This window comes from Drosophila grimshawi, unplaced genomic scaffold (assembly GCF_018153295.1).
Source record: "Drosophila grimshawi isolate 15287-2541.00 unplaced genomic scaffold, ASM1815329v1 contig_44, whole genome shotgun sequence".
Lineage (NCBI taxonomy): Eukaryota > Metazoa > Arthropoda > Insecta > Diptera > Drosophilidae > Drosophila > Drosophila grimshawi.
In genome coordinates, this window is record NW_025063240.1 from 20,231,859 (window position 1) to 20,256,997 (window position 25,139).

General features: G+C 43.4%; 4 protein-coding genes across 8 annotated transcripts; 1 reads left to right on the top strand and 3 right to left on the bottom strand.

The window, feature by feature from the left end:
* Nucleotides 1-2: 2 nt before the first annotated feature.
* LOC6556777 lies at nt 3-1,211 on the bottom strand. The gene is made up of 2 exons (XM_001983529.2): nt 298-1,211; nt 3-239 (listed from the first exon to the last, which is right to left on the bottom strand). The coding sequence occupies exons 1-2, from the start codon at nt 1,192-1,194 to the stop codon at nt 48-50; spliced, it is 1,089 nt and encodes a 362-aa protein (XP_001983565.1). The 5' UTR covers nt 1,195-1,211; the 3' UTR covers nt 3-47.
* A 278-nt stretch (nt 1,212-1,489) lies between these two features.
* Nucleotides 1,490-16,288, top strand: LOC6556836 (protein draper). Of its 4 annotated transcripts, none has more exons than XM_032742937.2 (11): nt 1,490-1,801; nt 9,604-9,904; nt 9,969-10,132; nt 10,192-10,317; nt 11,436-11,682; nt 11,755-12,791; nt 13,566-13,772; nt 13,848-14,345; nt 14,408-14,719; nt 14,789-14,944; nt 15,222-16,288. In XM_032742937.2, the coding sequence occupies exons 2-11, from the start codon at nt 9,789-9,791 to the stop codon at nt 15,476-15,478; spliced, it is 3,120 nt and encodes a 1,039-aa protein (XP_032598828.1). In that variant the 5' UTR covers nt 1,490-1,801; nt 9,604-9,788; the 3' UTR covers nt 15,479-16,288. The 4 variants fall into 4 exon arrangements, with proteins under 4 accessions (XP_032598828.1, XP_032598831.1, XP_032598832.1 ...); XM_032742938.1 differs by lacking the exon at nt 15,222-16,288 and adding an exon at nt 15,059-15,117 and having other exon boundaries at nt 1,546-1,801; XM_032742940.2 differs by lacking the exons at nt 11,436-11,682; nt 11,755-12,791.
* On the bottom strand, nt 8,116-9,322 carry LOC6556820 (homeobox protein 5). 2 transcript variants are annotated; one of them, XM_043215571.1, is made up of 3 exons: nt 9,244-9,318; nt 9,096-9,169; nt 8,116-9,033 (listed from the first exon to the last, which is right to left on the bottom strand). In XM_043215571.1, exons 2-3 carry the CDS (start codon nt 9,122-9,124, stop codon nt 8,199-8,201), a joined length of 864 nt encoding a protein of 287 aa, XP_043071506.1. In that variant the 5' UTR covers nt 9,125-9,169; nt 9,244-9,318; the 3' UTR covers nt 8,116-8,198. The 2 variants fall into 2 exon arrangements, with proteins under 2 accessions (XP_043071506.1, XP_043071505.1); XM_043215570.1 differs by having other exon boundaries at nt 9,096-9,322.
* A 325-nt stretch (nt 16,289-16,613) lies between the features above and the next one.
* Nucleotides 16,614-19,512, bottom strand: LOC6556775. Its single transcript, XM_032742942.2, has 2 exons — nt 19,384-19,512; nt 16,614-19,202 (listed from the first exon to the last, which is right to left on the bottom strand). The coding sequence occupies exon 2, from the start codon at nt 18,907-18,909 to the stop codon at nt 17,029-17,031; it is 1,881 nt and encodes a 626-aa protein (XP_032598833.1). The 5' UTR covers nt 18,910-19,202; nt 19,384-19,512; the 3' UTR covers nt 16,614-17,028.
* Between the last annotated feature and the right edge of the window lie 5,627 nt (nt 19,513-25,139).

Genomic DNA, 25,139 nt, shown 5'->3' on the forward strand with positions numbered 1-25,139 from the left:
AACAAAATGTAACAGAATCCAGAAATTGTGTTTCACTAACTGTTAAGCTAAACACCAAATATATCAAATAGATCGTCATCCGTTAAACAATCGGCATTACGGCATCGAATTAACTGCCTCAGCATCCGATTGATGATCCTAATATAATCGCGTCTGGTTTCCTCGCTGATTTTCTCGAAATGATTGGGGAAAATGGGCAATCGTTTTCCAACCAGGCTGTGCTGCAGTATCACCAGCATCTATCAGATATATTATCGTTAATTATTATACGTGTGTGGAAGAGTGTTTCCAGCTTACCCGTATGAGGATGCGACCAGGTGCTTGATTCCAATTAATAGAATTTCCCTGCACCTTGTATAGGTAGATGATCTTGAGGAAATAGATGACCAGGGCCCCCATTTCCTGTGCATCGCGAAGTGCCAGCATCAGGCGCAATGAGTCCTTCAGATTCTGTTTCTTGTGCAGCACCAGCTGTTCCCAGCTCGGGACGACCAACATAAAGGATCGCTCATCCTGCTCGTCCGAATGTTCCTTGAAGTACTTGCGTGGCACTGCAATCCAATTCCGTTCGGAATTCTTTGGTATCTTCAAGCCTGGGATCCACTGCGACGCCTGGAACTCAAAGACGGGCACAAAATCGAAACTGATCCGGCGACGAGTATCGTTATGATCGATGGCCAGCAGGGTGTGCCCGACGCCATTGTCATGTGAGGTATATTCCAAGTCATAGATGTGACGGCGGCTGCAGCGTATACGCTGTAATCGGGGCATAACTGCGGTGATGTGGCGAAACAACCAAGACCGCATCGCCAGGCGACTAACAAATCTGCCTTCGTTGCCGAATTGGCGAACACAGGGATGAAGCGAGCCGCTGGCGCTCAAGAAAATGAAGCCTGTACGATTTGGCACAAGGATGGGTTTGAGTGCACAGCAGGATAAACGGATAACCACAAACATATCGAACTCTTCGGGCAGGTCGATCTTAATGCCATCCATATAGCTGCGAGCGAAGCTCATTCCACGGAATGCTTTACGGAAAATGGGATCGGAGTCGGCCATCGCCTCGATAAATGCATTTTTAATGATCTGCGCATCGTGGTTGAAACTGCTTCGCCTATCACTGGGAATTGAGAGTTTCTCCAACGCGTATTCGATGCCCTCGCCATATGTGAAACATATATTCGAATCGCTCATCTTATCTGCCTATTGGTGGGAAGTACAAGAATATACGGACCGTTTTTTCCGCTGTGGCCTCAAAGACGTTATTTCAAAACTTTATATTTCGATTGTAGCGTGTGGTGAATTTCTTTATTGCGTCGTATGTTAAGCGGTGGAGTTTGCTGTTAAGCCAGTTGAGCTCTGTTAACCGGAGGAGCATCGATATGTTTCAGTATTTTTCAGCACTGCTCAGCAGAACTGTTAAGTGGCTGTTATTACTCAAGATGTTATGTTAGCCCGCCCTCACCATTTTGTGCAGCTGTTAACTAATAGTTGCGCTCAAAGAGTGCTCGAGTTCGGAACGGATTGCTTAAATATATTACAAAATAAAAGCCATTGCTGCGTACACCAATCACAGCAAACTTAATTGCATCTTAATTTTGCTCGTTACGGGTATTTGCGTTTTTTAAATGTGTTCTTGAGCGGATGCGTATACCAGAAAATTGGTGCCAAAATAAAAATAAACAATTGTGTTGAAATATATAAAATACCATATTATGTGCATTGCGAGTGTAAATTGAGTGCATTCCTTCTCTCTCCAACTTGTTTTGAGTGAGAACAAGCGAATTGCTGGATAATAAAGGTAAAACTGAGTGCAAATTATATGCCAAAAATATCATACAACGCAAATGCTTCTTCTTTTTCTTGTTGTTTTACGAAAGTTCCAGTTAGCTTTTGGCTTTCGAGTGTCTCTCTGCATATGTATGTATGTGCTCTGTGCACTTGTGTGTGTGAGTTTTGTTTAGGTGTGCGTGTCAATTAACGTTCTTATTTTGAGTGCGAGCGCGTTAAAAAGACAGTTAAACCTGTTTTTTTTGGGATTGCGGTTTGTCGCTTGTCGTTTTCGCTTTGCCTTTGTTGCTGTTGCTTAGCATTCCGCGCCCTCTCGCTCATCGATACAGCGTAGAAAGCGACAAAAATATGCGAATTTTTGAGCTGCAAAAATGGCGACTTTCCTTCTTTTTCAGTCAAAAGAAAACAAACAAAACCCAACTCAGCCTATTAGCCCGCATATATTATGTATAAGAGCGAGAACGAGAGAAAGAGAGCGAGCAGCATCTGTCTCGCATTAACAGCAGCCGCAGGGCACTGTTCATAAACAGAATTCTACAAATTAACTCAATTCGCTGACTGAATGTCTGTTGAAGCCTCTGCATACGTAAATAAACACACACAAGCATACAAAACTCACGGTTTAGTATTTGTGATTGCTCGTCTTTCGTCTCGCTTTAATCATGCATGCAGTTAGAGACAGACATATGTACATACGTATCTACATATGTGTGTGTGCATGTACACACATGTGTTGGGTTTTTGTGTTTCATCTTAACAGCGGGTGAGTAGGCAGGGGATTGCTCTGGGTAGGATTATTAACAGCTGGCTTCTGTGAAGCTGCAACAACAAATTAAACTTTAATTCTGTAATCTGTATTTACTAGCGATTTTCTGTTATTGAAGCTTTAAGCAAAGACACCTATAGGCAAAATATTGATTACACTAACGTAGCTAGTAAATAATATATCTATCTATCAGTCACTTCTAACGCTAACAATTATTATGTCAGTAAATCTCTGACGTAAGCATATTAGAATATATTTTTATAGCAAGACAGGTAATTATTTGCATGAAAATATAAAAGCTTTTTTTCATAGCACTTCAAGTTGCCAATTGTTTCGACAATATTACAATATGTAAATGAGTCTTGCGCTAAACTTGCCACATCACTTAACATCAAAATATTTACAACTGACGACATTGGCAATGGAATTGGGATGGGATTAAAAAGTGCAATGCACTGCACAGCACAAGTTTCTACAGCGGCAATAACACAATGCGCCCCTTCATAATAATACAGACATAAGTCATTATAATTTGCACACCCAAAGCACACCTCATTATAAATTTCGTACTCAGCATTTCGTTCGATGAAGAGTTTTTACACAATTCTCCCAATGCTCTTTTCTTGCACGCGCCTTGATTACCATATTTTATTCAGGCTGTTTGTTTGCCTGATTAAGCACTAACCATGAGCTGATATCGTGCAACGGACTCTTGAAGTACTCAGCATTAATGGTAATGTTAACATGAGACAAAGCCAGCTAGACATGATTTCCATTAGGGACTCTTGGCAACCTGCCAAGTTGTCTGTTCTCTGTCTGATTATGATGCCAACAGCTTTTCAGTATTATTTTCTTTTTTTGTTTTTCATTTATGCCACGTATTGCATAGCTTTTCTCCGCTGCTTGCCTCATTTCACGCTAACTTCCAAATAGCGATTGCATTCCCTGCAAATAGCAACAAAATACTTTTGTTTTGAAAGCGGTTCTCAAATGGTGTCTGATGACGAGTTTGGATATCATTTTACACACTTTCGATGCATTCTGCTGACGTGTGTTTATCACACTGTGTGAGCTGTGTGAGACTTGAAACGTGGACTCAACGTGCAAGTTGCTCTTTGTTTCTTATACAACACACAACTTCAAAATGGACTTGTTTTTGAATTCAGCGAAAAATAATGCTGAATGTTTAGTGAATGTTTATTTTTCCTTTTGTTAAATGATGCAAATAATTGCCGTTTGTTTATCACATTATTTTTCCTATTAATTGTTGACTTATATTTCTGTGTTTGTTTTTTTATATGGCATTAAATTTGCTAACGCGATATGAAGCATTTCTCACTACTTGAAATTTCAAGTCAAATTCAGACTTTGGGTTGTTGTATAAAGTCGCAGTTTGCTTCGCTAACTCAAAGCCCAGGCACGAACTTATAGTACTTTTTGTATATATAAAATTCTTTGTTTATTGACAATCAACTGCGCCATTTTATATATTCCACTGGATATCAGTCATGTACACACTCATATTATAGAGTTTAATCCACTCTCGGAAAAACCGCCCACACACTCAAGATATGCGACATTTTAAAACAAGTCTTAGTACAATATGAACAAAGCACAAAAGTACTGATTTGACCTCAAAGCAATGTAATCTCTTTTCGAGTTGGGAAAGTACCAAAAATTGGGTTGCTTTTGAAACAAATGATATACTCTGTAATCTGTCCTGCAAGCTATGTTCTAACCGATAGTCGAAATCATTTCGATGAACGAATCAAGTATGCCAATTAACTAACGCTAGTTGTGCAAATTATATTATATATAAATATAGATTTGTTTTTGTCTGGGATTAGTCATAATACATCGGCCCTAACAAATTCTGAGAGCTAATCAGTTTTATACTATTAATATAGATGTGAGCTTTAGTAAACAGATCAATTAGTTCATTCCTATCAGAAATGCAATATTTACTGCAAGTGAACCTTAAAATTGTCTGAAAACTTGCGATTATTTTATATATATATATTCATTTGTTTACGTAATAAACTGATAAGTGAGCCGATTCAATGTATGTCCTTAACGCGTTTTCCCGACGATGCGAAACAATCTCTTATCGGATATAAACTTATCATTTTATTAATCGTTCACAATTGTGAATGAATGTAAGCACTACACACATTAATTGCAAAACAAAACCAGATGTGTTTTTCAACTCTTGAATGAATGACTAAGATATTGAAAAACAAAAGACAGATACAGATACAGATGGAAATACATGTGTGAATGCATAGGTGAATAGTTTTTAGCCGGCTACTTATTTGTTCGCTGCGCAATGAGTCATGCGAATCATTTTCATTTAACTTGTAAACTTAACAAATTGTGCGAATAGACATATGTGTTTTATGTACTAATTATATGTATATACACAAACTTTATGTACATATATATGCCTTGAATGGAAACCAGGAAAGCAACTTAATAGTGAACCACAACAACAAAGGCAGACGCTAAATCTTTTTGTACACTGCTGTGCGACTGTGCTGATACCCTCCACTTAGACGGCCAAACCAATTTATGGCCTATTAAAGCCAATGACGGGCACTGTTAGAAATGTTTCAAGTATTTGTTGTTATTATTTAATCAATAATATGCCATAGGTCATTTAGCTGACTCCCTAACCGTAAGACAGTTTATACGCTGAACGCATTGAAAACAGGTTAAAAGGGTATAATGGTCTTGGGAAAAAGTATGTAACAGGCAGAAGGAAGTATCCCCGACTCCATACAGTATATTTCTTTATTTTTGATCAGCCAACGAGTCGATAAAGTCTTGTTAGTAAATATAAAAGCAAGAATTGATCAGAGACTTCTGATATATAATAAACATATAGATATTGATTAACTGGACAAATATCATCAAGATGGCATCAGAAATACGCAAGTTAAGATCTCATTTTCAATATGCATTTGGCAGTTGGGAACAGGGTATATCGTAGTCGAGCTCACTCGACTACAGCGGTCTTACTTGCTTTTTTGTTGTTGTTGTGTGTAAATCAGTTCGTTTATTTGATTTTTTCACACATACATATTTCATATAGTGAGTGGGCCAATTGACGGCAAAGCGTGCGCTGTGGCGTTCATCATTTGCGACAAAGTGTTGTTATTTTATTGTGGTTGTTGTTGCTGCTGTTGTTGGTGCCAATAGTCCATGACCGGATTAGCCATCTCCGGCACGTTTGATACGTAGCTATGCCAACGTGGACACAGATGAAGATACTTGTTCACCCGCTGAGTTAAATTAGTCATTATCAGTGACTGGTTATCTTTTGCCTACTATCAGTCATTAGCCGAGCGAGAGAGAGAGATGGGTAGAAAGTAAGCACAAGATAAACTATTTAACCCAATGATAAAAGTTATGCACACATTTATCTGTGCTGTATCTCTTAATGCTTTTTCTTAACCCAACATTCGCTTTATCGCTTTCGTGTTTGTATTTTATGAACCATTTGCAACTAAATCACAATTTAGGGTCTTTGGTGTATCAGACAGGGTCAATGTCGATTTTGTGTCGTAGGTCGATTCCTGGTCATTAATAGCATTTTCAAGGCTACGGAATTTTCAGCCATTAATTAGCCATTGCTTCTTACCTGGGATATCATTAAGTATTTATCACGTGCACAGCTATATTTTTTCCTTTATCTAGAATACTCATACAACATGGCTTTGTGTACAGTCATATTTAGTTTGTCACGCGATTTGAAACCAACAAAAAAAAAAGCAAATAAACGCAGCTGTCATGCAATAATTTAATACAGATTTTACGGCTGGATTAAGCACTAAATGCTGGATATATTATTAAAATTGCTGGACAATTGTCAGTTGATAGTAGTTCAGATAGATTCATGAAAATGTTTCATGTTTAAATATCTAGCATTATCCAAATGCCTTTGCCTCTTCTATTTTATAATTATATACAATTCTGTTTTGACTACAACTACAACTCTTTTGTTTCCGTTTCGGTCTTCAGGCATTGAAATGGTTGTGTAATATTTGTTATTGGGTCATTGTAATTGTATCCTGATCGTTGCTTGTTCACTTGTTCCAATTCCCACGTAATCTTGACATATTTGAATTGAGTTGTGCTTTCTGCCTTCACTTTTGATCGATTTCGCAGCTCATATTACCACTGCAAATTGTAGCACTCTAAGCTTATCTTTAGCCTTTTGCTTGGCTCAGCCTTGAAACTGGTTGTCGAGCAAAACAGAAAGAAACTATTTTGCTAGTTTAGATCACGCTTATCAAGTAATGCTCCAAAATGGCTGCGTTTGGCGTGAAAATGGACATTATAACAAAACTTGTGATTGATTTCAATTAGCATAACACAAATTCTGAAATGACGCACTATATACATTTATATATATATATATTTTTATATATACACAATCCAAGTATTTACGTGCTTGCGTGTGTATACTACATATTTGTTGGGGCTCTAAAGTGCAATGCAATTGAAAATGAAGCGCTGCTCGGGGATCGGGTGGGAGCAAGGTGAAGGAGCAGCAGGGGGGCATAGATTCAATCCAACAGTGCGACTACTCTTGATCTCCCGATGATGATGATGATGTTGATGATGATGATGATTCTCATGATGATGATGAGCAACGGAAATGCTTTTGTTGCTCTGCATATTTATCATAAAATAAACAGAGTACATATGTATATATGTGAATGTATCTGTATCTGCTTGGATATACATTTAGCAAGTACTGTGCATAGTACACAATTTAATTGCAGTTGCGTTTCTGCGTGTGAGCAATGTAAAAATGAGCTCGAATCGGTGGCGTTTAGCAGACTAAAAGGAAGAAAGAGCAGATACATTTGTACTGCATTCAAAATCAGTCTGCGCAGTCTTATTTATTCCAGGTTACACAAAATATTTGTTTACCACAAATTGTGTGCGTTTGTCTATACATATTTTTCTCTATCGATGCTAATTTATGTGATTGAATTCCGATATTTAAAAATGTTTTTAAATAATGAGAAATCGCTTTTTAAAGTTTATTTTTTCAAACACCCACACATTTAGATGCTGACATACAATTCTACCTATGCCAGCTGTTTAAATAAAGTCAAGTCTTGCAGGTAACTCATATAATATTAGATCAGTCATTGGGATGCTTTCAGATTTATATATTTTGCAAATCTACATATATACATATATGATAGTAAATGAATATGAAAATATGTTCTCAAATCATTTATATGTTTTAAATCTGAGATATTAGTTGTTATAGTTGCATCAAAAGCAGTTATCCATATGAGAAACGAACCCTGCAACATTATCATACTAAAGAATTTTGCCCAGAATCAAAATTTGAACTTGTTTTCATCATTTATTATGTATGAGTTGTCTTCAAAGTTTCCGCATTCTTTTGGAATTTTAAATTGACTTTCCCTCTCTCTCTCTCTGCCTCTCTCTCTCTCTCTCTCTGCCCTCTCCCTCCTCTGCCTCCACTCTCTCTCCCCCTCCCCCCCCCCCCTCCCCCCCCCTCCCCCCCTCTCTCTCTCTCTCTCTCTCTCTCTCTCTCTCTGCATGCCTCTCTGTCCCCCTCTATCTTGAAAATCTCTCCCGAAGTCGCTCTCAATGTTTACTTGAAAACATAATTGAGCATAATTGTGCCCAATACTTCCTTGAAATGTAATACAGACGAGATGATAAATCCGACGAGGCCAATGAGAAATAGCCACGGCGAGATTATCAAGACGCCCAGAAAGAGCAGTGCATCGTCCCCCTTGGCACCGGCCAGGCTCCACAGCAACTTGCGCAGAAGACTGCGCAACTTAAATTTGCAGTGCAGCAGCCGGAAGCTTCGCTGGGTAAGATTGATGCCCAGACGGACGCCATGCACAATTGCACCCGTGGCCAAAATCCCGAACAGCTGCAGCAGCAGAAGCATCCGGTTGAGGAACGTATTCTCGCAGAAGCGTTGCATAGCCGCCTCCATGAGCATCTGTCGCTGTGGCTGCATAGTCGACTTCAAGTACTCGATGCCGCGACGACAACGGGAATCCTTTGGAAAGATGCACGACTCGGAGGTGTGCGAATTTTTGCGGTACTCCGTCTCCAACTCCGAATCCGTGTCGCTCTGATAGTTGCTTCGGTTTTTGTTGCTATTGCTGTAGCTGTAGTTATTATTGTTGTTGTTGTTCTGGTTGTTGTAGTTGTTATTGTTGTTGATGTAGTTGCTGTTGTAGCTGCTACACTGCTGCAGAACGGGCTCCTCCTCAGTGTGGAGACGACGCATTGGCATCATTTGTTGGTCCATATTGTGGTTGTTGTTGCAGTTGTAAGCCATCTGCGGTTGCCATTTACTCGACTCGACCAATTGCATTGGCGACACTATGTCACCCTCGTAGGTGCAGTTGTTGCTGCGGGGAGTTCCGCTGCGCTGACCACGATCCGCATATCTTTTCGATGCGGCGCTGTGTGGATGAATAGTTAAATACCTTCTTCTCCTCCCCAACATCGTGGTCGTTTCACTCACCAGGACATGAACTGTGCCAGAAAGGGCATTTCTTTAAGGGTCTCCGGCTCCTTGAAAGCCGTCGCCTTCAGCTGCTGTAAATTGAGTCCGCCGCCGGTGTAGGGTGAACGTTGTTTCTGCATCATCTGTGCTATTTGTTGGTATTTACCTTACTCTATATATGTGCGGGATCAAAGATCTTTATCGTTTCGAATTTCAGACTATTTTTGATTTCACAATCAGACTGTCTTGTTGTGTTGGAATTTAGCTACGTTTTGAATTGTCTCGTCTCCGTGTAACTTTTATTTTTTTTTCAAAGCCTACTTTAAAACTTTCTTTACTTGAGACTATATTCAAACTTTACAGGTATTATATAATTCTTTCTTGGAAGAATTTGCAGAAAAGCTTGCAAGCAACAAATCTTTCCACAATCCACATTAATAAGTATAATGAACTGTATATATAACGATTATTAAGAACAACTGATTTATTTATTTATTTTTAAAAGCAGTATCACTTTTTATTGCAGTTGTTTACTCGCAATCGTCTCGCTGCCTAAGGCTGAGTCAGAACAATCGGAAGTAGTCCAGAAGTAGTATTCAGTCATAAAGAACTTCTTAAAGCGTATCTGCGCCCCAATTTAATGTGATGCGTTGAGCAGCAGCAACTGTAGAGATTTGAGATTTATGAAAAAAGGAAGTCATTGCCAAATTCATGTTGCGACTAAGCTGGATTGGATTGGGACTGCTAGCATTGCTGGCGAATGCTCAGGACGAGATCACGGCCATTGAAGGACCCGAGGGACCCAATGTCTGCAAAAAGCGTGAAAAGTAAGCAACGAATGAGCCATGAAGAGCATTAAGTGTTCGATATTCATTTTGTTTTACTTTGCAGCTATAATGTGGAGGTTGTCATCACGGAGCTGCAGTCGTTCCAAGAGCGCGGTTCCACTTGGTGCCTGAGCATACCCCCTAGCTGCCCCACCTATCGCATTCGTCATCGGGTCGTGAACAAAACACAATCGCTGACCAAGGCGCGCATTGTGCGCGACTGTTGTGGTAAGTCACATAGTCACATATCTGTCTGTTTACTCCTAAGACTGCTTCTCCCCTTACAGATGGTTACGTGCGCAGTGGCAGCGAGTGCATCCCCCACTGCAGTGAGGCCTGCCAGCACGGCAGATGCATTGCACCCGAGAAGTGCAAGTGCACCGAAGGCTATGGAGGACCCGCCTGCAACATAAGTTCGTTTCAAGTTTGATATGCAATTGCAATATGCACCAAATTTCCTTAGTCTTAGTTCCCTTATGTGTGCTGTGTCAATTACAATGAAACGCCTTGGGTTCAAGGGGCGTGGCTCAAGCAGAGACTCCAAATGAGAGAATTTAAGTCTGTTTGGCCAGTTCCCGAATCTAAACTAATCTGCAGATGCGCTTGCAAAGCATATGTTTAATATTATGTTGTATAATTGTGGAATATAAGTGAACAGCTTTTGATTGATTGACTTCTAGATTGAGACAGATAGATAGTATATAGTTATATATAAACAATTATTTGATATACATGTTTTGTAGAATTGTATCCGATACAGTTTTATGTTTACACAGATTAGAGCGAATGAATGAACACAAGAACACTGGTAAATAAAAAACAAAAAGGCGTAGATAACATTTATTTAAAGAACTTAATGCCTTATAAACTGATTAGGTCAGTTTATAGATTAGATAGCGCTACAATCGATCCATAACAATTACTGACTAATTCATAACTCAGCACGGGTGTTATACTCGTATATGTTTCATGGACAGGAAAACTTTAATGATCCAAAAATAAAAAACACTTATAGAAGGAACTTCAGGCTCGAAGTACTCTTGAAGCATTGTTAAAGAGAGATTTACGAATTAGATTATCGATTACAGACGATTATCAATCTATAACAATTAATGAATAATTTATAGCTCTGCAAGTGTATACAATCTTCGGTACATCGAAGATAATTCGGTTGGCACAATTATATTTTTTGTTTTGTTTACCTCTGTAAACTTTCTGTGATTAATGTTTTAAGTTGCAATGTTTTTAAAAGTACTAACCCATAAACACACACACAGACACGACCTACACTTAACACACACACGCTTCTCAATCAATCAATAATTTAATTAACTGGGCTTCAGACACGCTACAACCAACTCACCTACCCACACAAGGAAAGGCATTTTTCCAACCGCGACTAACTGTATTATAAAACTGTATATAAATGAGAGCACCCTGTGAAAGAAAACTCAACATGCCGAGTTGAAAAATATATATATATATATATGTATATAGATAGTTAAAGCTAACGCAAAAAACTCTTCGTCAGATTGCTCGCCGGGTCTTTATGGCATCGACTGCAAGCTGAAGTGCGATTGTTTGAACAACGCCAGCTGTGAACCTTTCACGGGCGAATGCGAGTGCGCCAAGGGATATGCGGGTGAGAGATGTGCCGAGATCTGTCCACCCGGACAATATGGCGAGAAGTGTGCGGAGTTGTGTCGCTGCGAGAACGGCGGCAGCTGTGATCACATCTCCGGCAAGTGCTCCTGTGCACCCGGCTACACGGGTCCTTTGTAAGTGGACAAGTGAATATCAATAACAATTCTCGAGTCTAACATCCTCCGAACCCACCAACCAAAAATTAGATGTGACATGCGCTGCCCGGATGGCAAGCATGGCGCCCAATGCGAGGAGGACTGTCGCTGCCAGAACGATGGCAAATGTGATCCGCACAACGGCGCGTGCGAATGCACCGCCGGCTGGACGGGCGACGTCTGCGCCAACAAATGCCCCACGGGCAGTCATGGACTCAATTGCGAGCTATCCTGCGAATGCTACAATGATGCACCCTGCCATCATATTACGGGACGCTGCGAGTGCCCACCCGGGTACATGGGCGAGGTGTGCATGGACGAGTGCCCGCTGAACACGTACGGACGCAACTGCACGGAGAGATGCCACTGCGAGAACGATGCGGCCTGCAGTCCCACTGGCAAGTGCGAGTGTGCGCTCGGCTGGCGGGGCGAGCGGTGCGAGGAGCGCATCTGCGAACCGAACAAGTATGGGGCGGACTGCAGCAAGACCTGCGAGTGCGACATGGAGCACACGGATCGGTGCCAGCCGGAGACGGGTCGTTGCGACTGCAGCATCGGCTGGAGCAGTGCCCAGTGCACCCGGCCCTGTGCATTCCTCAAGTACGGCCTGAACTGTGAGCAGAATTGTGATTGTCGCAACGGAGCCAAATGTTCGCCTACCAATGGCACCTGCATCTGTGCGCCTGGGTTCCAGGGTGACAAGTGCGAGCAGAGCTGTCCGACGGGCACCTACGGCCAGGGTTGTGCCTTTCAGTGTGACTGTGAGAATGGCGCCAAGTGTGCGCCGGAGACGGGTCAGTGCCTGTGTGCGCCCGGCTGGCGCAACAACAAATGCGATCGATCCTGTGATCTCAACATGTATGGAGATGGCTGTCGGCACATCTGCGAGTGCGAGAACAACGCCTCCTGCAATCCAATCAACGGGAACTGCACCTGTGCTGCCGGCTGGACTGGCAAGCGTTGTTCGCAGAAGTGTGAACCGAACAGCTTTGGAAACGACTGCAGTCAGCAGTGTCAGTGCGACAAGTACAACACCATTGCCTGTGAGGCGACCACGGGTCGTTGCATCTGCAAGCAGGGCTGGCGAGGTACACAGAATACGCGGGAATATCACTTACCAAACCCACTCATTGTGCTTTGCATAAGACACTCATCGCTCCTAACTCCATTCTCAGACACAACTCCAAACACACACATTCTCTCACAGTTTCAAGTAGAAACGGACGAAACATGCCCTTAAAAGACCCAGCAGCGAAAATTCCCCTTGCGTATTCGATTCGTAATCTATACTTTGTTGATCGTAATCTATACTCAGACCTCAGACTAAACTTGCTGCATTACTTTGTAATGCTGAAAGATTAGTTAGTAACCTTAAATAATGTAACCTCAAATACAGAAAAATGTGTAGTCGACAGTTAAAAAATATAGTAGCCAAAATATACAAAGTTTACTATACATACAATATTATGAATTATGCTAGGATATGTTAAAATTGTGTATATTAACATAGAAATATATTTTAAGTTTCAGGCCACAAAAAAAGTAGAATAAGCAAGAAACCAGTACAAGTAAGAAATATCTATAGAGGAGTATGGTAATGTACTAGGTAATGGATTCCATGCGGTAAAGAGGGGTCATTCACTAGTTCGCTGCTGCTGGGAACAATCTCACACACCTCTCCCACACACTCACACACATTTCCTGCTATCTTTCTCACTTGATTTCACCTCATTTTTTGCATTTGTTTGTTTGTGTTATGTTTCTATTTAATCTTAATTTGTGTTTCTTGTTTTGCACTCGTTTTTTTTTTTGTTTACTTTATTCCTTGTGACCCAAAATGAAAAAAACAAAACGAACCCAAGGCGTTCATTGTGAGACGAACTGTCCCAGCGGTTACTATGGTGAAAATTGCGATAAAGTTTGCAGATGCCTGAACAACTCATCGTGCGACTCCGAATCGGGCGACTGCATCTGTGCGCCCGGCTGGACCGGCGAGGACTGCTCCGAGCCCTGTTCCGATGGCTTTTATGGTATGGAGTGCAAGGAGCGCTGTCCGGAGAGCCTTCACGGTAAGCAAACAGCATTTGTAAATCTCGATTCGGTAAATCTAAATCTGAATCTAATCTTTAAATCGTTCTGTGAAGGCAATGCCACATGTGACCATATAACGGGTGAGGTTTTGTGTCGACCCGGCTATTTGGGGCGCACCTGCGAGCATGCCTGCAAGCCGGGAATGTATGGACCCAACTGCCAGCTGAAGTGCAGCTGTGAGCATGCCGGCGAGTGCAATCATGAGAACGGCCACTGCATCTGCCTGCCCGGTTGGACGGGCGCCAATTGCAATCAGTCGTGTCCGCAGGACACCTACGGCCAGGGCTGCACGCAACGGTGTCGCTGCCAGCATCATCGCACCTGCCGCAAGAACGATGGCCACTGCATCTGTTTGCCCGGCTGGATGGGTGATCAGTGCAATTACATTTGCCCCGAGGGCTTCTATGGCGAATACTGTATGAATCCCTGCGCGTGTCCCTCCTCCAATTTTCAGTGCCATGCAGCCGAGGGTTGCGTCTGTCGCAGCGGCTACACCGGCGCCAATTGCGACGAGCTAATCGCTATGCAGCGCATTGCGGAGCACGTAGAATGTAGGTAGCACTGACTATCAAATCCATAGATCCCTTATTGAGTTTTCTTCTACTCTACTCAGCGAATAATGCGAGTGTTGCTTGGAGTATGGCACTGCTGACGCTGTGCGCCGCCATCATTTGCGCTGTGTTCCTCTACTATCGGCGGCGTGTGTCCAATCTAAAGACAGAGATCGCCCATGTCCACTACACGCATGATACGAACGGAACAACCGCCTGGCCACCAGCCAATCACAACTTTGATAATCCCGTCTATGGCATGCAGGCGGAAACGCGACTCTTGTCCAACCACCTGCGACCCAAGATGAACAACTTCAACCAGAATGGCTCGGTGTGCACCGAGTATGGCGATGATTCGAATGCCAGCAGCAGAGGTACGCCTGGCCGTCTGTGCTGCACCTTAACTGGTTTCGTCAACTAAATTCTTTACTTTTTTACCACAGTGGGCAGCTATTCGATCAACTACAACCATGAACTGCTGAACAAGAATATGAATGCTGATCTCACCAATCCGAATGTGTACAATGCCATTGGCGATCCACTCAAGGAGGAGCATGTCTACGATGAGATAAAGCAGAAGGAGGGCTACAAAGATCCCGGTAAGTTCAGCTTAAATCCGCCTATTTCAAATTGTATTAACAATTATATTGCAATATATCTATCTATATATATACATTCCCATTCACAATGCACACACATTTGTCATAAAACAGTGAAAATTTATAGCAAAATATTGTTTCCGGAGGGTAAGCAATAATTGTCGAGTGTCTGTTGTAGCTTGTTATCACAGTGCATTCTCCATCTGTTATGTGTCAACTGCTTCAAATAATCGTCTAATAATAATAAATTCTCTTGCCTTTTACTCCATCAAACTAGATGAATATGATCATCTGGACTACTCAAGGCCGAGCACCTCGCAGAAGCCGCATTATCATCGCATGAACGACACAATGCTAAATATCAACCATGACGAGGAGAAGCCCAGCAATGTGAAGAATAGCATGACGGTGCTGCTGGACAAGAAGCCGGCGCCACCAACGGAACCGGAGCCACAGCATGAGAGTTTCGACAATACCAATTTGGATAATGCCTCAACAGTATCGCCCAGCTCCAGTCCGGAGCTGCGGAAATAAGCGACATCCAAGATCGTCAGTCGTCTACTCTTACAATAGATGATATTTTAATGTGTCTGTATTTTGTGTAAACGATTTAGCAATATTTATTATTTAGAATATTCGTTGTAGAATTTGTGTAGCAATTGTGTCCTGTAATTGTTAGCATTTCTCATGTGTACAACGCATTTTTGCTCAACTATTGTAAATGTTTTTACTTCAGGGCCCTTTACAACCCAACTTGTTTCAAAAAGATATGGTCCCCTCTTTTGTAAATGTTTCGTTCTAAATTTTAATCACGATTTTGCTCATCAGATATACACACACAAACATAAGCATGCATGCATCTTATTGTCAAGCCATGGCATACATATAAATATATAAGTACCTAAACACCTCTTCCTTTTGAGAAACGTATTGTGCTGTTGTTTGATTGTATAAAAGAATTGTTACCTTTAGTCAATAATTGCAATAATTTTAAATACCACAGTGCATGCATATTTCTAAAAAACGAACTACATATACATACATCTATTCATATCAGATATTTTAGCATATGATATTTATATTTTAATAAGCAATACATTTGTATAACAAAAAAAAAAACAAAACAATTAAAGTTGCCAAGAATTGAATGAAAATAAGTCAAATTTTAGTAGTAGTCGTAAAACAATTGTATTTTGAATAACTCAAAAAGAATTGGTCAACATTTTATATAACATCGACGTTTAGAACAAATATTTCCGTAACTTATATTAATGGTAATTTGTTTACGTAAAGATTTGCCTTTGAAAGGCAATAATTCAATAAACAATGCATTATCGTGCCTAACGGAAATGTTTTTAAATACGCGATAGTTGGCGCCAATCGGCGATAGACGTGATTGGCAGCACTTGCCAATCGGTAACTGACTTGGCAACACAGGCAGCCGCTTGCGCTGGGCAGCACTTTTTGCGCGAGAAAATATGCTGCAGTTTTTGTATACATTTTAATGCAAACACCTGCTGCTGATTTCTGTAGACAAGTAGTTTTTGGGAGCTGGTCTTGCTGCTAACGACGACTGTCCCAAATGCACCTATCGCCTGTAATTGACAGATTTGATTGTTTGCCCCGCACTAAGGGAAAGCTATCGAGCAGAGCGGTTAATTTGATTTAATACGTTTATTTATTTAAATTATGTAGTAGAAGCATCAAGTACAATAATTGTATAAATAGTTTCGTTTTCCATGTGTCCTTGTGTATTGTAGATGTGTGTGTGTGTGTTTTTGAATGTGTGTGTGTCTTTGATTTATGTTGCAAGTATGCTAATGCTAAATAAATACATATAACATATACATATACATATACACCCATAGCACAGATTACATCTATGTAGATTCTAGAAGCGTACGCATACAATTAAAATTAGTTCAAATAAAATTACACATGATATATTGCTACTTAGTGGGATAGATCTTATGAGGAGGGGGGCTGGCTAATACGCATGACTTTTCATTTGTTTTGGGTTGTGAGCCTTGTGAGCCTGGTCAGTCTGTTGTTGCTGTGGTTGTTGTCGTTGTGGTTGTGGTTGCTTACAGATAGCCATGGCCGGCCACCTCGGCTGGTATGAAGCCCTCGCGTCCGTCTCGCGTCTTCACATAGAACCATTGGCGCTGATCCTTGGACTCGCGGCACTCGCAGAGCGTCACAATTTCGCCCTTGTGGACGCAAATGCTCTCCGTGATGTAGTCCGCATTGATGGCGACTAGAGTTTGACGCAGTCCACTCTGCTGTTGCCGCCGCAGCACGCTCAACTGTTGCTGCTGCTGTTGCTGCTGCTGCTGCTGCTGCTGTGGAATGCTCTTTGGATGCAGATGCTGGCCATTGTGGCCATTGGTGATGTATGAAACATTGGAGAGACGCCGCACCGACTGTGAAGACTGTGAGTGAAGATGCTTCTGCTCCTGCTTCGTTGTCGTCCTCTGTTGCAGCGTGACATATTCATCATTGGAAGCGCTGCGCACAGAGGCAGACCCAGAACCCAGCTGCTTGGTGGATCTCAGTTGTGCATAGGCCTTCTCCACGAGCTTGGGCTGGGAGGCGGCACGTAGATATAATTTATCCACATGCTGCTCCCCATACAAGGAACCCACATGACTCTTGCTGCAGTGGTTGTTGTTGTTGTTGTTGTTCGGCTCCTCGGTTGCGCCTGCTGCGCCAGCTGCTGGCTTTGAGCTGCTGCTGCGCGGAGTGCGTGCGCCGTCGGAACGTGTGCCGCCACGCAGGCGTATCTCCTTCTCGGAGTCGGTCATGTTGCCGCAGGGACGCGGAAAGATGTCCGCATTTGATTCCCAGCAGGGTGTCGGCTTGGAGCCGCGTGCCGCCGATGGAAGAATCCCTAGGGGCAGACAACACGCATAGCCCACATAGCCCTCCTCCGCGTGCGGCGTCTGCACATACAGCCAGTTCTGATTCTTGAACACCGCATTGACGACCATTCCCAGGGGCAGGGGAATCTCCAGCTGATAGCCGCCGGGGCGTGTCTGATACAATGTGGTCGCCGTGGCCAGCACAACGGGTATATTACCGGGTGCAGCCAGCGAGCAGCGCGACAGAAACTCATCCACGTTTTGGATCTCGTAGCCGAAACGCTGGACCCGATTGCGTTCTCGCTCGCGACGCTTGCGATGCCGATGGCGACGCTGTTGTTGTGGCGCAATTCCAACGCCTCCTCCCTCTGAGACGGCGACCAGACTGGGCTCCGAGTAGGTGCACTTCAGCGCATCCCCCGGCGCAGCTGTGGAAGTGGAACGCTGCTGGCTCAGTTGCAGCTGCCGCGGCTCAGCAGCAACAGTAGCAGCCGTGGCCAAGGTGGTGGAGGAGGAGGCGGCAGCTGCAGCGGATCGTGCCTGCTGCAAGCGATTCGCCAGCTTCTTTCTAATCTCGTTGCGTTTACGGGCGAGGAGCAGCGCCTCACTCTGCATATCGCCACCCCTGGGTGCCCGCTGTGGGGTGCAGACAAACAACAACTCTTTGGTGGAGGCGGCGGCCACTGGAGCACCGCCAATGGGTGTGCTCCGCGTCGCCTTATCCTTGTAGTCTAGCAGATTCTGATTGCTGAAGAACTTCTGGTTCGACAAGTGCCCATTGCTGGGTGCCTGATGAGCGGTGGGCGTGGTCGCATAACCATTTAACGGCTCCGTTCCGCCCGGCAACTGATGCTTGACCCGATAACGTTTTTTGGTCACGTCCAGCTGCGTGGGCACCGGATCAGTGCGTCGAATGCTCTCAGTGGTTCGTGTACCCTGAATAGTGTGTCCATTGCTTAGCTTTAGCGGCTCCTTCTCCTGCGACTCATCCGCATCATTTTGGACCGGGGCGGGCTGTGACGGCGTCGTTGGCTGCTGGTTGTGCTCGCGGAGCACCCAGGTCAGTGAGATGCGCGGGCGTCGCAGGCTCAGGTTCTGACCCATCGCAACTAGACACTCGTCCAGGTCTACAGCATGCTGCAGCAATTGTGGTGTGCTCTTGGCTCGCGGCACAGCACAGCCTAGCGGCAACAGCTCATCAATCTCCACATAATCTGAGCTGTACTCAACGCTGCCCCTCCGCTGCTCTCCAACCACCACTCCCACCTCCGGGGCCTGGGCCTCTGTTGGCGGCGGTGGTGTGGCCGTAAAGTTGCCAACGGAACTGTCACTGCTGCCGGGTTGCTGTTGGTGCAGTATCAATGAGCAGGCATGCAACAGGTCCGGACAATAAGCATCTACAACAGAGATAGACAGGGAGAGGAAGAGAGACAGGAAGAGAGAGAAGAAGTACAATTTCTGATGTTAAATACCGGATATTAATAAAATAAATTGTATCGATTTTCTTGTATAATTCTTTGGCCACTTGTTGAATGCCACAAATAAATTCGGTAACCTTCCCCATTCCATTTAACTTACCCCTCAGCCCTTGGCTTGAGCTGCGTCTGCGTCGACGATGGCGTCTGAGTGAGCTGCCTAAATTGCAGTCGCTGGCGCTGCTCTGCTCGCTGCTGCTGCTGCTGTTGGTGCTGGATGCAAATCCTTGCTGCAGCTGATGTTGCTGCTGCAGTTGTTGCTGCTGCTGTTGCTGGAGTTCACGTAGACGACGTCGGCGTCGCGCTTGTTGTCGTGCTGCTGTTGCTGCTGTTGCTGATGCAACTGCTGCGACTGCATGCTCTGCCGCTGGCTGCTGTTGCCGCTGCTGCTGCTGCTGCTGCTGCGGCGCTGGTGGCGCTACTCGTTCCGTATATCCCGGCGGCGGCGTCAACGGCAGCGGGCAGTAAAAGGGGGGTGGCGGTGATCTCGATCGGTGATTTGAATCCACGCCAGGTGCTTCTAAAACGTAATCGTTTGGCGGCGCCTGTTGCAACTCTAGCGTGCAGCAGCTTCTAGGCGTCGGAGCAGCAGCTTCGCCAGCGTCAGCGTCGCCAGCATGTCGACGATAAGTGGGCGGTGCCGAGGCAGCAGCTGCGTTTTGGGAAGAGTTCGTAAAATATGTGAGTATATCAAAAATTAATGAGCTGCTTGCTTGGCAAAATTCTGCTCTGGCGGCTTATAAAAATTCCAATTAATTCCCATTTTTCCCAGTCGGCAATAAAGGCCACTGAGCACAGCGACAACAAAAAGCAGGTAAGATTGCTCTCCAGACAAGGTGTATCGACTAGGAGATGCCCTGCATACAATTACTTTAATCTACAAACGTCCATGGTTATTCCTACATCATTTTATAAAACAAAAATATTTGACATAATCCGCATTTTTTGTATATAGTATATATGCAATTATTAATCTCATTTGATAACTATATAAATAAATTAATTAAAAATTGAGGGTTTGTTTATCGAAACTTGACTTGATTTTGGAAGCGAAAAACTGAAATTAAATTGATCTACACTTGATTATAAGATCCCCAAACTTGACTCGATCGACCAACTCCTCGTCACTTAAATCTCTTAAATCTCTTATCAACTTTATCATACCCCTTTTGAGTGATTCTCGTAGGTGCAGGGTATCGCAGCAACTGCAATTCCACACAGCCAACAGACACCCCCACAAGGAATATTTAAAATATTTGCCAATATAAACGTCAACCTTTGAGCTGTGTTTCGCTGGCCACAAGGCACTCAAGACCACAAGAGCCAAGTCTCAAGTCTGTCGAGCCACAGTTTGTGGCCACATTTAAAGGCGTTATCAAGGCCAAGATCAGCGCAAGCTGCGAAATGGCAAAGGCAAAGACCAAGCAACAACGGCAACAACAGCAACAACAGCAGCAGCAGCACCACCAGCAGCAGCAGTAGATACGTAAGAAGCGTGGCCAATAAAATTCCAAAACTGATATGCTCAATGGCAACAACGTGCCACAAGTGAGTAGTAAAATGTTAAAACGTGACGGTATTTCACAAAAATACCAAAATATTGCCTGAGATTCTCCTCAAACTGCCAACAAACTCTTCCTTCCCCCCTCTCCATCTCTCTCTCTCTCTCTCTCTTTTCTATCGTTGCATCTCTTTCTTTATAGATGAGCACATTTGCACAACGTTCAAAAAAGAGAAGCTGATATCAATTTCAACTGTGACCTGTTGATCCTTTAATACTCTGCTTATAATTTATTTAGCTGATCAGATTTTTTAACTAAGATTAGATATTATTATTAGATAAAGTGTAGCATATTATTATTATTATGACATTTATCATAATATATATGTTGTTATTTATTAATTGAAGTCTTTGGCATTCATTGCAATCGTATTCTAGAAGTTCTGCTTTAATAGCATTTTTGCAAAAGACTTTTATAAACAGATTTAAATCTCTGACTTTTTCAAAGATTGTGGATTTCGCTCAGGGGTATTTGCTCAACCAGAATTCCACTCAAAATTTTAGATTAGCTGAAAATTGTAATTGGCTTCTGCTCAAGATATTCGAATGGAGAATTTGCGCCGATTCAACACAGATTATAAATGGATAGTATGTTAATGGAAAGCCACTTTCTATTTAAGCAACACTTTATTTCTGTGCATAAAAAGCTATTTCAGCTTGCAAGTTTTTAAAGCGTTCCACTAAACTGGCCAAGCATAAATGAGTTATAAACTTCAACTTTACTGATTAACGCGATAAGCGAAATGAAAATGTTGCAAACTGATTTACACAGCGAATATAGCCCGGGCACAATCATATGCAACATAAGTTTGGCCCGAAGAAGGCGCAGAAAGGACAATAGCCCTGAGGCGCAGAGCTGATGCCAGCAGCCAGCAGCACTAGCTTTAACGACCTTTACAAGCCGGGCGGCACTGACTGTCAGTCTCAGAGTCAGTCTCAGAGTCAAAGTCAAAGTCAGAGTTGCAGTTGAGGTTGAGGTTGGAGTCAGTCAGTCAGCAGAGTAGAAAGAAGAGAGCTAATCAAAAAAGAGGCTGCAGCAAGCAAGCAGCAAGCGAAGATCGTGCGAGGATTACATTGGGGGTGTGACGACAGCAGACCAACTGGAACAGCGTGAGTGAGGGAGGAGGGAGAGGAGGCAACAGCCATTCAGAGATCGTGAGGCAGCGGCCTTTAATGGCCACGACGTGAGCATTGTGCGCGTTCTGAGCGTTTGGGCGTGGCACGACAAGAAATTGAAAGTGTTGCACAGCAAAATGCAACCAAATTGTTGCTGTTTGCTGTTGCTGTTGCTGTTGGTGTCGCCGTTACCCTCTAATTAAACGGAGACGGGCCTGCCAAATTAGCTAATGACGAGTGTTGCACGTTGCACAGCAATAGCAAAAAAGCAAAAACAAAACAAGCGCAACCAAAGCGAGCAACGCAAAACGTTGGCGGCGCCCCACAAATGGTCAAAACATTGACAAATTTGTTTTGCAACTTGTTTTGCTGGCCTGGTCAACTGGCAAATATGGTGAGAGCAAACATGGCCACTGGGGCATTGCCGTCGGCAAAAAGGCTTTGTGACCAAGTGGACGACTCGACTGGCTAGTTGACTGGTTGTTGTTTTGCCGCCGTCGATAATAATTCAATCGAGAAAATGTCGAAGCGTGCAAATGGCCAACATGTGGCATAAAAGGCGTTTGGAATTGATTGGAGCTGCATGTGATTAGCCGGCTGAGTGTCAGACGATCTGGGACTCAACTGAGAAAGCCAACTGCGACGGAGACCGAGACTGCCACTTAGACTGCGACTGAGTCTGAGTCTGAGCAAGAGTGAGTCTGTTTGAACTCCAGAAATCTGAACTCAACTCGAGTTGAGCTGTCCCAATTGAACTTAACTTGGCCAACAACAATTGCGAGATTCCCTCGCGCTAATAAGATAAAAGCATTTTAATTGCAACTAAACATGGCAAACAACGTCAACTGGACATGGACAGGCAACACCAGCAGCCCCTCCCCTCCTCACCCCTCCAGATTCCAGCTGAGTGTTAAAGCCGTTTTAATGCTGTAGGCCAAACAACTGTAAAATTGCTAAAAGCGTAACGGTCAACAGAGCGCTATCTAATACAATATCAATCTGAAATACTTGAGATTAAATAAGAGATGCTCTCCCTTTCTATAGCTCCCCTCTCTCTCTCTCTCTCTGTCTGTCTGTCTCCCTCTCGCATCTGTTGCCCGCTGAGTAAATTAAAATGCTGGCAAGTCACATCAAAAAAACAAATAAAAAAAAAAACTTTAATGGCCATAAAAATAAGACTACGTCCAATAAAAGCCAACATAAAGTTGCTTGTTTGTCAGTTTGTCAGACTGCGTGAGATTGTGAATAGGTGGCCCTGCCACAAAATCCTTGTTGACATGAGCCAACAACCAACTTGGTCAAGACAAGCATAATCCCCTCCCCCGCCCCAACACACACTAACAAGCCTCCATCAACAGTCGCAGAGCGCCATCAAATGTGCAAATTTATGCACAAAATAATTTACACAAATTTCAGTTTTTTAGCTTTTCAATTAGCACGCATCATGTTACCACAGCAACCACCAGGGAGGAGGGAAGGGGAGGAGCTGGAGCGGCTTAAGCCAATTTTTATGCGCTTTTAATGTGCTGCTGCTGCTGCTGCGTTTTGGGTGGCCAAGAGACAGACATTATATCACAGTTTTGGAATAGGTGCGATTTCCCCAATGCGATCGAAAATCAATTTGCATTTTTATTGTCTTGATTTGAAGACCCGGCGTTAAGGAAGCTGCTAACCAGCTTACTAACTTTAAGAGGGGTGGGTTGGGATATAGCCAGGTAGATAGACCATGCGGCTTACTGGCCATGGCAATAAAAATAAAATTTAAACGTTGCCTTGTGTGGCATTTCGTTTGGCTTGGTTCGTTTGGTGCGTGTGTTGTTTTAAGCGCTTTTAAATATTTATGGGCCCATTTGTGTGTTGGCCAACAAGCAAACAAAAATTATGATTTTATGACGTTAATAAATTTAAATGTTGTGGGTTAAAGGTTTCTTTGCTGGCCCTTAGCGTGGCTAACTCGCCTCTGCCTAGAAAGTTAGTCGGCGAGTTTTCCCCCCAAATGAATTTTACGAGAGAATTTTTCAAAATTAATGTGCCAGGCGTTAAGTTAAGTTAAGTTACGTTAAGTTAAGGAGAGCTGTCATTATTTAATAAAATTAACGGTATTAATTAAGCTAATGGGCCAGTTAAGACCATAAAATTTATGCCACAAGTTAAACGCTTTAATTTGCGACAAGGTCATAAACCAGAACAGAATATATTTGATTACTAAATCAGTTAAATTTATAAATTCATAATAGTTTTGATAAAGGCAAACATTTTAGGTGTAGTTCATTAAAGAGCCTGCTTAAAGTTGAAACCACTCCACGGCCATAATGGCCCTGATGTCAAACAGAAACTGTCTTTGCCTTTTGTTGGCCAAAAACCGCCAAATGCAAAATGTTAGAGGGGATCACAAGGGGAGCACAAGTAGAAGACGAGAGTTGCGAGCTGGCAAGTGCGTATTTAAAGCTCAATGACCAACTTGGAGGACTCCACTCGGCTAGGCACCACTTGGCCCCACTCCTTGCCACTCCGTGTACATATGGTCGATTGCTGGCCAAGGAGGCAGGCAGACCAAAATCAAGTTAACAAAAGACAAATGAGGCTGCCAAAGGGAGGTGGCTAACAGCAGACAGCAGACAGGAGCAGGAGCAGGAGCAGAAGTAGACAAAAGGCCCAGAGCCATGGGGCACACGATAAGCGTCAAAGGACATGGAACTGTATGTCTCTTCAGAAGAAATCCAAAGAGCAGATAACCAGCAAGGGAGACAGAGCGAGATGGCGCACAAAGACGAAAAGCAAAACATTCCAATGAAAAACTGCGAACTGAAATCAAAGAAAGAACAGCAATAGGGAGGCAGAGGCAGTGGCAGTGGCAGTGGCACCAGTAGATACTAGGGCAGAGGCAGGCGCAGCATCAACATCAAAGCAGAAGGCAACGCGTCCTGCGAGCGGCATGCAAATTGAAATATGCCAAGCTGGAGAAGTGCCCAAATTAAAAAAATAAAAAAGAAAAACCGAACCTAGCTCAACAACGGAAACGGAAATGCGATGCAAACGCATTTGATTTGCTGCCCACTAAGCTGATGAGTTGCCTGCTTGAGCAGCTGCTGTGTGCAGTGCGGGGGGCGATGAGGGTGCGAGGAGTGCACTTCAGCAAATATGTCCTCAAGTGTGGTTCAACATGCGCCAACTGGATGCCA